Source organism: Acomys russatus, chromosome 2 (assembly GCF_903995435.1).
Source record: "Acomys russatus chromosome 2, mAcoRus1.1, whole genome shotgun sequence".
Lineage (NCBI taxonomy): Eukaryota > Metazoa > Chordata > Mammalia > Rodentia > Muridae > Acomys > Acomys russatus.
In genome coordinates, this window is record NC_067138.1 from 71,181,518 (window position 1) to 71,199,477 (window position 17,960).

The 17,960-nt window shown below is 51.4% G+C and overlaps 1 protein-coding gene across 1 annotated transcript in view; it reads left to right on the forward strand.

Moving 5' to 3' along the window:
- The window catches only part of Col27a1 (collagen type XXVII alpha 1 chain), a 114,952-nt gene that overhangs the window by 32,626 nt on the left and 64,366 nt on the right, over nt 1–17,960 (forward strand). The window contains 6 exon segments of the mRNA XM_051163061.1: nt 7,966–8,010; nt 8,601–8,654; nt 9,019–9,063; nt 11,368–11,421; nt 12,486–12,530; nt 17,764–17,817. Of these exon segments, the coding sequence (XP_051019018.1) occupies nt 7,966–8,010; nt 8,601–8,654; nt 9,019–9,063; nt 11,368–11,421; nt 12,486–12,530; nt 17,764–17,817 (297 nt within the window).

Sequence of the window (17,960 nt, forward strand, 5' to 3'; positions counted from 1 at the left end):
AGCATCTCCTTTCCTTCAAGACTAGTTGTGCCTCCTCGTGAAGCCTTCCTGGAACACTCAGACTTTGGCCCGATGTGGCCACTTGCTCAGGGACACTTGGCCCATCTTTGTTATTTTCAGCGCCGAGTCTTGCTTCACTAGCAGGGTATGCACATTGGGTTTGAGGCTCCAGTTCTTCTTCCTGGTACAAGGTGTCCCTTGTGTACAGCAAGTGTCCCGGACAAGCAGGAAAGACAATGTAGGCCAGAGGCCAATCACTTTTCAGGAAGATTCCCTCAGTGCAGAAGAGCCATCCAACAGACACCTGGACGTAGGGCTCACTTCTACTCTGGTTCCCAGATGTGGTCCCAGCTGCCTGCTCCCTAGACCAGTAGTCTGATTTTCATTGGGACAGCCAGGGTGTCTCCTGGCTCTAAGCTGTTTCTTACTCTCAGGGTCCCCATAACACAGGGAATTTGCAAGATCATGGCCATTAGCACCCCCCCCTACTATGCTCTGTTGCAGAGCAGGCCATAACTTAAATGTCAGAGGCCAGCCTGGAGACAGGGAAAGACAGAGTTTGCTGGTGCCGTGTGTCCACCATTATGCCTGGCCGGTGTTCTGGTGCTTGAGCTACAAGTGTGGGCAAAGTGCCTTTGGTCTGACCCAAAAGGCAGCCTGTAATGGCCTCACTTTGAAGGGGTAGGAAGGCAGCAGAGGTAGTTGAGAAAATACAGGTTTGTGCCATCTCCCCATGCAGGGTTGGGCATCTTCTGAGTTAAGTGAGCACCATCAGTGCTTGGAAAATTGCTTGGCCACAGACAGTGCTCCTCTCTGGTCCTGGCCCAGGAAAGCACATGTGGGCATCTGTCACAGAGCCTGCATCTAAAACAGGCAGACTGGTGTCATCCATGTACTGTGTAGAGCATAGGATCTCAGTCCCTGAGATAGGGACCCTCTGGTAGTGATGGTATCCGAGAGGAGGATGAATGGCTTGGGATCCTGTGCCTGTGCTCATCCTTGTAATCAGCCCCCCATCTCTGTGGCTGTTGCAACCACTTTTCCCTGTTGTACTAGGGTCACTATGTCTTCTCTGTGGGAACCCTGAGGAAAAGGAACACAGGCAATCAGAGGTGAGGTTAGCTGTCTGTGGCATTAAATTTTGGTCTTATCATTCATTCATTCATTCATTCGGTGAGAATGTATTAAAGACCCATCATGTGCTGGGCCTATGCTGCATGAACACAGAACCTTCCTTATAGAGCTTGCATCCTTGAGGGACAGAAAATAGAAAAGTGGTAAAATCTAAGGTGTGTTGGAGGGTAGGGAGGAGCTATAGAGAAAGTGGGCAGGGGAGAGTTCTGGTTGTGAGTGCCAGTGGGGAACAGGTGGCAACTAAAAGCATCAGAAGGCATGACTGGGGCTACCTTTTCAGTAAAGTGCCTGCCACAAAAGCCTAAAGACCTGAGTTCAATTCCCAGCACCATGTAAAAAAACAAATGTAGTTGCATGAGCTTGTATCCCAGTGCTGGGGAGAGGGAGATGAAGACCTGGAGGACCCCAGAAATGGGTGTCTCTAGGTTAGTCCGGCAAACTAGACTAACCTGCAACTTCTAAGTCCCTTAGATGCCCTGACTCAACACATAGGGCTAATGACAACACAAACTGGCTGTGGTGGCAGACACTTATAATCCCAGTATCTGAGAAGCAGAGGCAGATGGCTCTCTGAAATTGAGGCCAGCCTCAATTGAGCTCCAGGTTAGCCAGGGCTGCATATTGAGACCCCCATCTCTAAAATAAAATAAACCAGGAGGTCTTCTCTTGAGAAACAATACCCAAGGTTTATCTCTGGCCTCCATAATCATGCACACACATGCATGTGCACACATGAGAACATGTACCCACATACTTGAAAACACACACACACACACACAAACATACACACACTGTCTCACAGAGTGAAGAAAAAAACCCATGCCTATTTCATAGCTAAAAAGACCAAGATCAACTAGATCTTATTTACTCACTTACCCTTCCTGCTAGCACATGGGGACTTATGCTCTAAACCCTGAGGTGCCCTTGGCGTTGAGTGACAGGGTGAGGCTGTTAGGGCTTAGGGGTATGTTCTGTAGTAATGGACCAACCTCAGCCCTGCTGAGTGATAGGCCACTGTAGGGATTCTAGGCTAGCCACTAGACCAAGGCAACAGAACCTCTGAAAGGTGGGTCCAACATGCAGCCAAGATCCAGAGCCACCAACTTAAGAGAGAATGCTTCCTTCTATCTTAAAGCAGAAGGCTCAGGTCTGAACCCGGTTCTTCTGACCCTCCAGCTGTTTTCTTTCCACCAAGCTGTCGGACACAGTTTCTCAGCCAAGAGAGGACCTGCTGAGTTCACATTCAAAGGAGGCTTCTTTATGAGAAGGTTCACTTGAATGGCATGGGATGGGGTCCTGGCTCTGTCCCCTGTGGCGGTGAATGTGGGTTAGCTCCACCTCTACATGCTGAGCCTCCGCTGCCCAGCAGATGGTTGGGGAGGTTAGTGGGATGTTATGGCCCCAACATTCACACAGGGCTGGCACATGACAGGCACCATGTGTATTGGCTGAATGAATGGATGGTAATGATAGCCATGAAAGAGAAAGAGCTAAAGAGGTCTTGCTTGTCTGGTACTAATCCTCTAGCTAGTTCACAGCACACCAGACAAGCCACTCTTTCCACCCATAGGCTGACCTGGCTGCCTTCTGCTGTTGTTGTTGCTGTTGTGTAAGTGGTGCTACCCTCCAGGACAGGAGAGGCCACAAACATTCATTTATGTATCTGTTGATTTGAGACTGGATCTTGCTCTGTTGCTCAGGCTAGCCTCAGACTTGCAGTGATCCTTCTGCGGCAGTGTCCCTAGGACCAGGACAACAATCAGACAGCTGTGTTTACCCTCGAGAAGGTGGAAGAGTTGTAGTTGCTCACACGTGTGAGCGAGATGTGCTACTTGGTCCTGCAGAGCGTAGGACAGTCCCAGCCAGCTGTGTGCATGAGTTTGGCCCCACGGCAGAGGCTGTGTGGTCGTGGTATGGTCCCTGACTTCATCCCCAGTGCCCCCCGCCTCCTGCATCCCTGTGTGGCTTTCTGCTGTGCCCCAGGCCTGACTTCCCTACATCCCTCATTAATGTTGTTTGCTTCTCTTCTTGGAGATCCTGTTCCCTGAGTCTCTCCCCAGCACCTCTGGCAGCTCCCACACCCATTTCTCATACTCTGTGGCTCATTTTTTGAGCCTCCTTGGGATTCCCTACTTTCTGGTTGGTGAGTGACTCGCTGACACCCTCAGCACATTTCTCTACTGGAGGTCAGAATCCTGCATGGTTACCGTAGTTTTCCCTGCATGAGATTCTGCACGCACTGGGCGCCTACATCTGCCTGGCCCCACTCCTCCCTCTTCCCAGTACCTCTGGCTGACATCACCATTTGATCTGTCTTGCCAAGAGCTGATAACAGGCCTCTGAGTCTTAGCACACTGTGCCAGGCAGACATGACTAATGGAAGGAAGTTGGTCCATTGAAACCCATTTCTTTTTTCAACCTCACTTCCCCAGGCTCTGGTCCTCCTGCACTGCCCAGTTGGCCACTGCCCTTGGAAAGATGGGATAAAGGTGGAGGGCAGAGATGACAGCCCCTGCCTTTTCGAGAACCAGCTATTCTTTCAAGTGTGACCCCCAACCTTATGCTGGACTCCTGTGACCCATTCCCACTGGCCTCTCTCCTGTCTTAGCCCATTTCTATCCCCACCTGTGCCCCTCTGACCCACTGCCCCACTCAGGGCACTGTGCAACCTTCCCCGGCTGAGCTTCATGACCTCAGGCACTTAATTCTTTACCTACATTCTTCTCCATGTGCCCAAGATAGTGACCACATTGCTTTTGTTCAATGTTATGGCCCTTAATACCTATCACCTGAGCTGTGGTCAGGACTCAGGATCAGTAGGTGTTATGTTGAATGAATGAATGAGTGGGTAAATGAATGAACAAATGAATGAATGAATAATTACATGAATGAATGAACCACATGAAAAGTAGATCTTCCTGCCCTCCCTTCCTCAACTTACCATCAGGTGGGGTGGGATGCCCTGTGACCTGTCTAATATTTCTAGATGATCTGCTAATTTCAGAATCCTCTAGCTTTGGAGGACATAGGGCATGTTGAGAGGTCAGTTTGGGAAACTGAGGCCCAAAGAGGCTTAGTGTCATTCAGTTCCTTCCGCTTTGACCTACTCTGTCCTAATCTGATGCAGGGGAGGGGTAGGGTGTGTGGGCTGCTGGGATGGCAGGTGAGTCCTATGGGAAGCCTTTGGGTGCTGAGCAAGACTGGGAAGTGAGTTTCCTTCTCTTACTGAAATGGAGCCTGGGGAGAGCCTCGATCTGGGCATATGCTGCTGTCCAGACCCCCAGGCAGGGACAGGATCCTCTCCCTCCATGCCCGAAGTTCAAATAGCACCCCACTGTCTGTGGCAGGGTGAGGTGATGTCTGGTTCCTTCTTGTGCACTGTAAGCAGTGATTAATCTGGCTCCCAAACCAAAATAGAGAGCAGGCTGTATTATAAACATAGGGCCTGCGGAGGCCTGCCTGCCAGGCAACCAGCAGCCCCAGCTCTTCTGTAGCACCCCTGCCTCCCTAGGCCCACCTGGCACCCTTCACCCACACACGGGAAATCGCTGCCCTGCGGCCACCTTGCAGGATGGGCTGGCCCCTGTAATTGCCAGGGCCAGAAGAGGATAATGGTTTAGAGTCTCATGTCCTCAGCCCTGTGATTTTAAATTGTTTGGTAAACACCACTGAAGAGACTGCCAGGGAGCCCCCTCCACCTCCCGCCTCCCACCTTGACTGTTTATCTGTGCTGTTGCCACCAGCTTCAGAAGCGCATGTGCACAGTCACGTTCAAGGCCCTCTGGGTCTGACTGATCGGGACAGCTCAGCCCATCCCAGGCATCTAGAGTTTAGAGAACAGTCTAACCTTGGCCACAGCTTCCTGCCACTTTCTTTTCCTGGAACCTCGGTTTCTTTGTTGGGCCAGTGAAGGAGGAGGTAGTTAAAATGGTGACTCCTGTCCCATCCGATGTGGGTACTCCTGTATTCTGCTACTGACCTTTGCCCTAAGGATGTTGCCATGCCCCAGTGGCTCTGTCTCAGGGAGCTGCATCTTTAAGGGGCCTTTCCTGTCATTCTTCTGGGCTGGTCCCAGCCAGTGATTGGTCGAGGGATTTGGGTCACAATCTATATGCTCTTCCAAGAAAGCCATGTGACTTCATGACAGTCCCTTGCCTCCTTGAGCCTCAGTTTCCTCACTGGTAACTCCTGCCTCCTAGATGTGATACAGGGTGTTCATGAGCATACACACCCCTTGTCTTTTGGGGAAAGCAATGCTCCTGAGTTGGTTTTCAGTAGAGTAGTGGAGCACTAGGGGCTCCTGCCTCACCCTACCCACATTGTTGCTTGGCCTCTGTGTCTCTGGAATGTTCTAGGCAAGCAGAGCTTGGCAGAGTGAGTTCACACAGGTGATTGCCCATGCTCAGTCTTAGCCAAGAGCATGGGAGTCACCTTGATGCTTCTGTGGGATAAATGAGGCTCCATTTGTTCCCCCTCATATCATGTCATGCCTTGTCCCCATGTCCCTAGGGCTTCACAACACAGCCCTACCCACTCCTTCTCTGCCCATCCGCCGCTTGTCTGATCCTCTCTGGTCCCATGGGTCCTCTTGAGCTTCTCCCACTCACTGAGAGCATTTCTGCCTTGGGGTTTAGCACTCTCCGCTTCACCTTCCTGGGTGCCATTTCCAGGTGCTAGGTCTGTGTCCACCTCCTGTCATCCATCCCTTGGTTCTCCCTGGAGTCATCACTCCTCCCCAGCCATACCATCCTCTGTATCCTAACTTTACTTTCTCATGGCTTTTTGTTTTGTTTTGTTAAAAATACATAGCATCAAATATGCCATTTTATCCATTTTTCAGTGCACAGGCAATGGTGTAGCACACTCAAGTTCTTGAGCAACTGATCCCTGGAACATCTTGCAAAACTGATACCCTCTGCTCATTACACCCCGCCTCCTGCCTCCCGCCACCCACAGTTATCTTTTCTACTTGCTTTCTTTTTCATTCCTCTCTAGAAATGTAAACTGCAAGGCAAAGGATGTTGCCCAACTCTTTCTTTTTTCCCTACACGGGAAAACCCTGCTGGCCCAGGCGCACCTCGTCAGTGTTTGTTGAATGAGTGAATGAAAGGATGAGAAGTAAAGGCCGCAGTAGTGACCGTAGCTGGTGTCTCTAAGGTTGCTGAATTCAATGCCAGGCACCATGTTTGGTGCTTCCCACACAAATCATGCCATGGAGGCACTGGCTCTTACTGCCCCATTTTATAATTTCTGAGGAGATCAAGGTTCAGAGAGGCCGAGTCACTGGCTCTGGCCACACAGCCAGCCCTGTGGCTAAGCAATCCTGGAATCCAGATCAGTTGGTAAGAAGACCTTGGATCCTTCTGTTCCACTGCTGGCTGTGGTCTGGGGCCCACCTTGCCTCCACTCCAGTGGAGGATTGTTCCTAGGGGCAGCCTGGGCCCAGAGTGGCATGCATCTCGAGGGTGTCAGTCTCTCTTGGAGTTAGATGAATCAGAAGAAGTGCTGGAGAACTTCCCAAGCCTCCTTCCTAAGACAGATTCCGCTATCTTTAATGAAGATAGCCTCTTTCGGTGTATCTTCAGGATCCGGGAGCTGACGTACACCTGTGTGAGGCTGCACTTATGAGTGTATAGAGCATGTGCATTTGGGACCGAGACTATAGATCAGTTGGTAGAGTGCTTGTCCAGGATGCTAGAGCCCTGGGCTTGACGCCCAGCACCATCTGTTGTGGTACAGGCCTGGAATCCCAGCACTTGGGAAGTGAAGGTAGGAGGATCAGAAGTTCAAGGTCATCCTTGGCTACATGGCAAGTTGGAGGCCAGTCTGGGATGCGTAAGATTCTCTCTCTCTCTCTCTCTCTCTCTCTCTCTCTCTCTCTCTCTCTCTCTCTCTCTCCTCTCATTCTCTCTCTCTCTCTCTCTCTCTTCTCTTCTCTCTCTCTCTCTCTTTCTCTCTCTCTCTCGGAGTATGTCTGCTAGGCTCTTCATATGGCCAGGTGTCAAGGTCTGTGCTGAGTGGCTGCTGATGTCCCTTATCATAGACACTCAGGGATATAAACTTGGAGTTCTACGATAGCAGAACCTAAGGAGACTCAAGAATTCTAAGTCCCTACAGAGAGTTGTGAGCTGCCCTTGGAAGCTGGGAACCAACCTTGGGTGAAGCAGCTACCCTTGGCTCCTCTCTAAGCCTTGAGAATCTATAAGGTGTTTTCCTACCTCGCTTAATAAACTCCATTTTGTTTCAAAAAAAAAAAAAAAAAAAAAAAGAATTCTAAGTCCCCCATCTGAGGTCCACAGAAGGCAATCACCCACCTAAAGTTTCACAGTAAGCCAAGGACTGTCCGCTAAGCAGAGCCCTTGTGTGAGGGTCCTGCCAGGAGTCAGTGCGGCCTCACTGTCTGAATGAGGGTGAAGCGCCAAGGCTGCCACGGAGAATCTGGGTGGCATTCTTTTCCTTGAACTAGGAGCAGAGCCAGTGAGGAAGAAGGCAGTGTCTCTGGGCGACACAGTCACTGTACATGAGCTGGGGTGGATCCTGATGGCATCAGGCATCACGTGTGTTCCAGGCCGACCTTGTCCTGCTTCCTTAAGTGACAGACTCTTAAGTGACAGGCCCCTGTGTCTGTCGCCTCCAGCTCTCTGGATTTCTAAGGCAGGGTTGGGATGTGGACCACTGAGTCATAGTCTCTCACCCACACCCACCCTCTGCTCTAACAAAAGATGACGCTAGAGGATTCTGTGGACTCCACACAACCTTCATCCATGCAGGTAGTGTGTCCGTAGCACTACCATAGAGCCTATTGCCTGATGCCAACTCTTCACCCCACAGGGACAGAAGGGCCATCCTGGAGCAGCAGGGCACCCTGGAGAACAGGTGAGGCCTGTCTGCACTGCCCTCGCTGCCTGACTTATTTTCTCCTCTAGTCCCTGCTTGGTACCAGCTCCCTTCCTGGACTGAGAGTCTCTGGAACAAGGCCTTGGGACTCCCCCATCCCATCACCTCCCTCCGCTTACCCAGTCAGCCACACGCTCCTAGAAGAGCCTGTGTCTTACTGCCCATCACATCCCAGGGCTGGCAGAAGCCCCTGGACTCTGGTTAGAGCCATGAATAGCTGGCCTGTCCCCGGCAATGTTAGGCGATATTATCCCTTCCATATGCCTTGGGGTTTGCAGGAATTCTGGCCTCCTGGCCCAACTCAAACAGCAGCCCTGCCAAGGGACAGCCAGCCAACCCTCTTCTGTACTTTCTTATTTTGAGTCTGGAGCAGAAGGCTTTTGTCCCCAGAGCTGGTCTGACCAGTTTCTAGAGAGGTAGACTTGGGGCCCCAGCTTGTCTTTGACTCCCTTTGCCTCACATTCTTGCCCCTCTCCTTGTCCATTCTGGGCTCCCTCCCTCACACCTGGACCCTGACTGAGCTAGACAGGGGCCTCACTTTTCCTAACATTTTTCTTGTTCCTTTGCAGGGACAGCCAGGACCTGAGGGCAGTCCAGGGGCCAAAGGTTACCCTGGCAGGCAGGTGCAGTATATGCTCTGGAAGCTGTGGCCATTGGTGGAGGCCATAGTGCCTCCAACCAGAGGGAGGATGTAGGATGGGGCCAAAAAACTGCCCCTGTGGGTGGCACCTAAGGAAGGGCCTGGCCGGGCACTGGACCTGGCCACCATGCTGCAGGCTAGGAGGATCTATAGGAGGAGCTTAGAGAATGGGTTCCTGAGATTCCTTTTAGCCAGTCTCCCCCTGAGCCACCCCTGGTCCAACCCATGCTATGGATAATGCTTCAGAGGATAGCTGAGGCCCAGGACAAGAATGGCCCTGCTTGGGACATTGGTAGCAGGGAGGGCGTCTCCATATGTCCCTGCCCCTCCTTATATTTCTGTTTCAGGGGTTCCCTGGACCTGTAGGAGAGCCTGGACCCAAAGGCAGCCGGGTAAGTGGTCTTTGGCTAGTCCCACACAGGTGACACTGCATATAGTTATCACTTGACCCTCTAATGGGTTGTTGGGAGATCAGGGCTATTAGGGGGGTTAGGGCCAGGGGATGGCAGCCATTAACTTCATCTGCCTAGAACTGCCAAGGAGGCTTCTCCACATGGGATCTCCCAGAAGGGAGGTAGGGAAGGCTCTGGGTCTGTTGAAGGGACAGATAAGGTAGAAAGATGACAGACCCAGGCCACGGTGGGCCTGGGCAGTTCTGTCCATGACACACAACATGCTGTTGCTGAGATAGGACCTAGGTGTCTGGAACTGGAGCTTGCTATCTTTCAAGAAAAGCTCAGCAAGTGGATCACATGGCTGTCAATCAGGGCAGGTCCCCTGCGACATGACCTCTTCTGAGCCAAAGCTATTTAGTCAAAGGGCCAATATGGACACATTTTTTGGCCTCTATTTCTGCAGCAGTCTAGTGGTGGCAGGGGTAAGCACAGCATAAGAAGGTCCCTTGGATGTCATATGGCATATACAAAGTCAGGGCAGCTCTTTTTCTGGGGTTCTGGGTCTCTCTCCTGTGGCTCCCATAAGTAGCACCTTCAGAGGGAATGTCTAGACCCTGGGAGAAAGTACCCATAGCCCAAGGCAGCCACCTTCACCTTGTGTATGAAGGATCACTGCCCAGACTAGCCTTGGGGTCTGTGTGACTGACTCAGAGACTGACTCTGTCTCTGACCCCAGGTGATGTTAGGCCTCTTGGAGTAAAGTCATCCGTGAGCTCTACGCAGCAGACTCAGGATATAGTGTTTAAGATCATGGTTGTTGATCAAGCTGCTTGCTGAGGGGGATACAAGGCTGGGTATTTGGGAAAGAAGAGCTGGGACCAGTCTCCCTTAGCTGTGTGTTCATGACACACTGGTTAGGGGTGGAGCTCGACCTCAGAGTTCTGCTGCACCACAGCAGCTATGTGGCCATAGGAAGGTCGCCTTACCTCTGTGGGTCTAGTTGGTCTCATCTGTATAGGGTTTTAATAACCCCTACCAGGAGGGTGGTGAAGGAAGATGTTCTAATGTAATCACATGTCCAGTCTGTAGCCTGCGGGCTGCATTTGCCCCAAGAGAGCTATGGATTCAGCCCAACCCAACAAGAAACAAGAAACTCAGAACATTCTATAAGGGTTTGATTTGGTTTGGTTTGGGCTGGGTTGGGCTTTTTGTTTATTCGTTTGATTTTTTTTTTTTTTTTTTTTTCTGATCTCCTTCCCCGCTCCCTGCCTTTTTTGTAACTTGATTGTGAGGTTCTCAAATGTGAACTTTGCAGATGACAACTTTCTCACAATGTCAAAGATAGGACATGACTGTGTGCTTAGTGTGTGCAAAGCATCGAGTCAGGCCTGGCAGGTGGTGTGTTCTTGGCAAGCGCTTTCTATTGCTGTTGTTATCACCAAACTACTGCACAGCATCTAGTGGTACAAACTGGATCCTGGCCCTTGAGACGTTATCAGAGGACAGGGAGGCAAAGAGAGAAACACTGTTTACCAGGATGCTGAGTGATGCTGGAGAGATGAGCTTGCTCTCACCTGCATGTTGGGTACTAGACAGGAGAGCACCCAAGGTGGCCTAGGTATGTCAGAATTCTACCACCATGACGTAACCATGTCATGGTTGGGGGCTCAGAGGGAACATAGGCCTGGGGACTGGAAATCGACTACGTTATGTCAGGGCCACAGATATAGAATGGCAACATACCCGGCTTCTTAAGTCCACTTGGCCCGGGTGACCTTTGGGCTGAACACAAATCAACTGAGTACAAATCGGTAGCACCTCTAATCTGTGGTATCCTTGCCAGGGTTAACTTAGGAACACCCATGTGCCTGCACAGTGTTGCCTCTCGGGTGGCCATGCTGACTGGAGTTACTTGGCAACCAGGGTGGATGCAAGCCCCCAGGTCCAGGACCTTTGTACTCCAGGAGGAACCTCTGTAGTGGCTACCTTCAAGGCAGGCAGATCTTACAGCCCTGTAGCATCTAACCTGGGTCCTAGCTTCCTTCCACAGGTTCCAAGCTGGGTGCTGGGCCTCTGCTATCCTGTGCTGCCCTCCCTGGTGTGAGCGTATGTGCCTTTGGACTACATCGTGGACGCAGCACCATGCAGTCCACGGGCATATACACTTGCCTCAAGGTCTATGTCATCGAGGACCGCTGGAGCCACCAACATCGAGAACCGGGCCCGTGGGATGGCAGCAGGGAGGCTGGGCTAAGTGCACCCTGTGTTCAGTCTTTCTGATCCACGCATGCTCTTTTCCAGGGTTACATTGGGCTTCCGGGTCTCTTTGGTCTGCCAGGGTCGGATGGAGAGAGGGTGAGTACATTTGTCTCTGCACCATCGCCCTTCTACTTGCAGGTTGCCAGCTGAAGATGTCTATTCCCCTGGGTGGGGGTGGGGAGAGCACCTGGTCAGGATGAGGCCCAGGAAACAGCATGTGAATACGTCACAGTTATAGCACTGGTGAGCGGGGACAAGGCTGAGGGACCCCAGGTCTGGTGTTCTAGGTATTTAGGAGAAGGGACTCTGCAGGCAGACCTCTCACCAGCAACAGACATTTGTATTCTAAATATAAGTTCTGCAGGGATGACCAGTCGGCTGTTTTGTAAATAAAATTTTATCGACCGTAGCCATGCTTACAGTTTACCACTGTTTGTGGCTGCTTGCCTGCAACAGGGACAGGGTTGAGTAGCTGTGACAGAGGCCACCCACAGAGCCCCAAATAGTCTCTTCCCGCCCCCCTCCCTCCTTTTGCACAGGCATCCACTCAGCACAGACGCTTGCCTGCTTTATAATGTGATGTGAGGCTTGTCTGGTAGACCGGTGGGGACAGAGCCAGGTGTCAGATGCCAGAACTGTCAGCCCAGGCAGGAATAAGGTAGCTGACTTTGATGGCAGCAGTAACAGAGGACACCATGAACGCCTACTCTGTCCTGGGCTCTGGGGGTGTGTGTATAGACTGGCTTCAGGATTTCCCAAGATACCCTATCCTCCAGACCAAGTTTCTAAGACAGGGAAGAGCTGCCCACAGGCCTTTGGGGCTGGTGACTTTAATACGTGCTCCTTCCTCCCCTGAGCCTGTATTCAGAATCTTGCTTGTAACCCTGTTATTAAACTAAATATAGAGCATTATAGGGAAGCAGATGAAGGTACACTTACTGGGCACCTGCTGGACGCCAGGAGTGCTGACAGCTTTCTTTAGAAACTCTCCTAGTGGGTGTTTATGAGGCTCCCAGCCCCCATCTATCCAATAAACATGCAGCTGGTGCCACTGTTAAGGACCAACATTCTGGACTACCTGGGACTTCATTCTGGGTGTGGGGTGGTGCCCCCCTCCGACCTGAAACTTGATGATTATCTTTTTCTTCTTTCCCCTACAGGGCCTCCCTGGTGTTCCTGGCAAGAGGGGCGAGATGGGTAGGCCGGTAAAGATTTTCCGTGTCTATTACGCAGACTCTATGGGTAACCCCACCTCCTACTGGCCATACCGCACTGGTGGTCCCTGAGACCTGGCACTGTCTTTCTCTCTGCTCTGTCTCTCACTTCTGTGTGTAGGATCGGGTACCCAGGTGCAGTGCTGGCCTGAGATGCTGCCTGGGTGGCCCCTCTATCCCTATGTGCTTCAGGGGCTTGTGGGTGCAGCTTTGTTTCTGGGGCATCTGTTCAGGTGCTCATATTAGTGGCCAGGGACTAGGGGACCTAAGTGTACACCCGGATAGTACACTATTTTTAAAAGAGTCAGGTCTCCCACTCTGTCTATCTTTGTTCATGCATGCACATGGCTAGACGACGTTGCAGTGTGGTAGGCCACAGCAAGAGTACTCCCAGAAATAGCTCAGTATTGACCCCACCCCACCCCACCCCCAAATCCACTGGCTCTGTGTATGCCTCTCTGTTACCTTCAGGGATTAGTTTTCCTCTTGGTCTGCCATCTATAGAGCATAGAGAGAAAGACAAGTGTCCAAGGCATTGCAGCCACTGAACTGGGGACGTCAGGCACTGACGCTTGGAAACACCATATGGTACCAATATTATAAAAGTAGGTTTCCTAGACTCTGTTAGGAAAGCCATTGATTCCAGAAAGGGAAACTGAGGCTCTGAGAGATAGAGTGAGAAGTGCAACATCCCTCTGCTGGCGAGGCCTTGTGACTGTCACGGAGACATCTTTCTTCCAGGCTTGTTCCTGTTGGTGACTTAGCTCTCTGCTGTCACCCTGCAGGTTGCTCTCCGGCCTGAGAACCTCGGTTATCTTGTATCTTGGCCAGGCCTGCCGTTGATTAGAGAATGCAAGCCACTCAACCAGGGTCACAACAGCAACTTGGTAGCCATCTCAGGATCTGAACGTAGGACCCCTGATAACACGGTGCTTTTCCACACAGACCCTTTTCTTTCCACCCATTCCTTTCTCCTCCAGGGGAATCTACAACTTTCACCCCTGCCTCACCTCTCGTGCTAGAAAAGGAGTGTGTAATTTTGGAAGAAGGTCCAAATATAAAATGTTGGCAGTTGGCTAGAGTTGGCAGGACTTTTGGCCCAGCTGGTTCAGGGTTATGCAGAGCAGATGGCTGAGCCACGTCCCAGCTGGAATCTCTCATTGATTCTAGAAAGAGGCTACAGTGAATCTTCTTGTCTAGTTCCCTCTCTGTGTCTGTCATCAGTGTGCTGAGGATGCCTGATGAAGCCACCTACCCCCATAGTGCTACTTATGGCCTGGACCTGCCTGCTGTGGCTGGGCCTGCCTAGAGTCAGGAACGCAGTCCCAACACTGGACCAGACGGCCCAGGATTAGCCCTGTCTCTCAATGTGTGACTCAGAGATGTTGAGCACTTTCCTGAGGACACACAGCTATCCGGTTTAGGACAGTAATTCTTGCCCTGGGCTTTTCCTTGACATCAGATCAAGAAGGGGGGAACATATATTCCCACATGGGGAAATTGTGGCCCACACAGATGAGCTGGAGATCTGGTCTCCATCATCTAGAGCTGAGCCTGAGCTGTTGGTGATCCGTAGATCACCATGGGTTCTGCCTGCCTGTCAAAAATCCCTTTCCCCTTGGTGGCATTATTCCAGTGGGTTTGCTATTGTCCTTCACAGGACAGAGGAGGACTTGATCTGCATCATGATGAAAGGGAGCTGGGTACCTCAGGGGCCTTCCCCATCAGCATATTTCAAGTACAGAAAGGATGCGGGCTAAACGTGTGCAGGGACTTTCCAGAAATTAAATATTTAGCTATTATACCTCTCTAAGTTCTGTGCCTCCTCCGGGAAGCTGGTGAATAGCCCCATAGCCTATACGACCCCAGACCAGTGGTGTAATGGTGCAATGACAGCTTGCTGAGGACTAGATTGACTAGTTAGTGATGCTTAGCTTAGTCTTGCCTAGGGTTGGAAGGAAGAGGTGACTGGTTTGCAGGCTAGGAGACAGAGCCTGGAAGCTTAGCAGGTCATTTGTTGTATGTGTAGGTTCTTCTGGCCCTGTGTCTACTCTCTGTAGCAGAGGAACATATTCTGGAGGCAGGGGCTTGGCTGAAATGCCTTTAGACCTGTGGGCCCTTGGCACGCTGCTGTCCACACCTCTGGCCCTCTGAACTTTTGTCATCCAGAGCAAGGGTGGAGCCTTGCCCCGGTCTTTTTTTTTTTTTTTTTTTTTTTAATTCTGCAGGGCCTGGTTATGCTCACAGGCAAGGCTTTCAGTCCCAGAGGGGCCCGACCTAGGGAAGCAGAGGAGCCACGTAGCAGGCCCGGCAGTGAGCCAAGTTCATTCCTTGGGCCATGGGCCAGGCTGCTTGCTGCAGTCAGGGGTTGGGGCAACAGAGGAAGTGCTTGCTGCCATAGGCTGATGTGCAGTCATCACACATACATCCGGCCCAGCCAGTAGGCACCATAAGGCTAGCTGGGAAAAGACTAGAGGCCCTGGGGAGCTGCTGGATGTGGCCATGTGCTAGGGAGTGCAGTAGCAGCAAACTGCTCTTCATCCAGGCTGTGGGTTTGCTCCATCTTGGACCACCTGTACTTGTTCCAGCATCTCTAAAGCTTCAGCCTTTTCTAACATTCTTTTGTAAAATAAAAAGCCTAGACTCCTAGAGGCTGCTCATCCATCCGAAGCAAAGATGGAGAGGGAGGAGAGCTGAGCCCCAAGGCCATCGTGTATGTCCAGGCAGGACGATTTAGGATTCATTAGTCCAGAGTGTGATGGAGATGCTAAACTTCTTTTAATTCTTCTGTTGATGCTTGGTGGCACAGCATAAATACCAGGAGAACAGCTTTGGGGCCAGACTGCCTGGATTCAAACGCCCACCATGTGATTCCATAGTTATATGGCTTTGGACAGATTTATTGATATCTACAATAGGGTCAGCATGGAGTCCCTTTCATGAGTCTGTTGGGGTTGGTTGCTATTGTCATGTGTCCTACTGTTGTTCACAGGCTAGCCCAGTTTACTGCTGAACTTTAGCGGGGCCTCACTGGGCTTTGAACTCAACCTTCAGGCAATGTCTTGAGAGTCTCCCTGGTCTTAGTTGTCTCTGAAATAAGGCAACTATAACTCAGGCTCTTTGAGCCCTCTGGGTGGTAAAGCCAGGTTTGCTCGGGGCTATTGACCTGCCTACTGGCTCTGAGGGGAAAGCTGCCTGTGTGCAGAGCCCATCTGGTGCTGCTACCTAGAAACCTTAGGCCTTGTATGCAGGATGGACCAATACATCCCCAGGTTGCCTAGGCTTGGAACCTCTTTCAGTCTCATATACAGATCAGGCCAGGCTGATATTTCTTTTGCGATCAGCCTTCCATCAGCACAGCACATGCAGTGAAGGTCTACCCTTCGTGCAGCTGCCTGGAGAAGCCATCGGGGTGGGGGGTTGTGATGGTATGGTCACCTCTAGACCCTGAATAAAACAGGCAATCCCCAGGCCTTGCCATTGGGATCACATGGAACCAGCTAGGGGGCACTGCTACAGATTGCCCTCCCTGCCTGAGGGACTACCTACATACCCTGCCGGACTCCCCACAACCACTACAGAGGGAAAGTCAGCCACATCACAGCCCACCTGACAGATGGCTCCTGCCCCATCAGCCATCCATTAGTGCCATGATGTTGACACTAGTCAGCATTCTGACAGAGGGTCTGGATTGGAGAAAGGCTAGAATCAGTATCAGCTAGTCGAGACTCCAAGGACTTGGAAGAGGAAGCTTGTATGGGTCGGATGCGTTCCATAGAGATGGGACCATGCATGGAAGTACCTAGTTACCCCATGCACCAGGCGGAAACCCTCAGTTCTCAGGACAAACTAGGCCCATATGAAACTCAAAAGAGTAGAACAAGGCAGAAGCAGAACCCGGCTGTCAGCTGAGCCACAGATTGATTTTATGGCCTGGGTCAGGTGACTTCCTGTCTGCTTTTCAGCTTTCCCCATTAAATAGGATCAGTCACGGTTCCCTCGGTTCCCTCGGGGTGAGTGTCAGACACAGGCATCCTTGCATGCAAAAACAGCCTGCTCCCAGACGCATCAAATGTCTGCATTTTCTGGGGTCTAAATGAACTCATATTCCTAGGGAGTGAATGTCACCCTCTGCTGTGCTAGTTTGTGAAGAGGACCTGTGTGCTCGTGTGAATACATACACAGATATGCAGAGTCAGGGTCTCTGCTCAGCTTGGTGGTTCAGACTATGTGACCACCCTCTAGGGTTTTTACTGTAGTGCTCTCTCTCTCTCTCTCTCTCTCTCTCTCTCTCTCTCTCCTTCATTTCTTCCTTCTTTCTGTCTTTCTGTCGTTTGTTTGTTTGTTCTCACTGGATATCCCAGACATTCTAGCAAGCTAAGGCATGAGGCTCCTCCTGGGGAGTCTTCACAGCCTGCCCGCCTTTGCTTTCATTCTTTCTGTCGGGCAACTGTGAGATTTGCTTGTCGTTCATCTTGGGAAAGCCACAGTTGGGACTGGAAGAAGGGAAGGGGTTACAGGCTCTAGCTGCATCCTTCCTTTATCCTTCCTTTCTTTTGAAGTAGGAACAGATTCCCCACCACCACCCCCAGCCCTACCCCCAGGCCTCCCCACAGCTGATGTTTTTCCAGCTGCCTGGCTCCCTAAGGGGTGTGTGGCTTCTTAGTCAGGTCACAGAGAGGCTGAAGGGCCAGACCTGGCCAGGCTGGTGGTCCAGCCTCTCTGTGACTATAGTGCTGATCCTCCTTAGCAGTGTGACTTTGTGTGGCTTTGCCACTTGCGCAGTTACAGCCTTACTTTGTGACTTAGGACTGGTAATTCCACAGTATGACTTCTGAGTGCATGGTACAGCCACAGACCCTTCCTTTGACAGGTGGGGAAACTGAGGCCTGATAGGCAAGAAAGGTGCACTACAAACTTCAGCCAGTCTGCAATGGTCCAGGTCTGGTCTTAGCTTCCTGCATCAGTCTGTCTCATTTCCACTCTCCTGGAACCAAGTCTCAGATCTGGGGATGGTACCTGACCCATCTCTCAGATTGACTGTGGCCTGTCCCTTGGTTCCATGTGTGCTAGTGTTTGTGAATAGCAGGGGAGACTTCAGAACCCTAGATCCAAGGAGTAAGCCTGCTCAGGCATTGTCCTTGAGTCTCCTGTGGGTGTGGCTGAGAGCCAAACTGCAGCCTTGAGTACTAACCTCTGCATTTCTTCTCTTTCCTTCTCTCAGGGATTTCCTGGAGACTATGGGGAAAGAGGCCCCCCTGGACTTGATGGGAACCCTGTAAGTACCCCCAGTGCTTGCCAACAAGCCAGAGTGCTGTGGACTGGAGGAGCCTGACTTTGGGGATCAGACAGACATGGGTTGTCTTCCACCCTGTGACCTACTTGCTGGGTGCTCTTGAGAAAAAAATACTTCTCTGAACC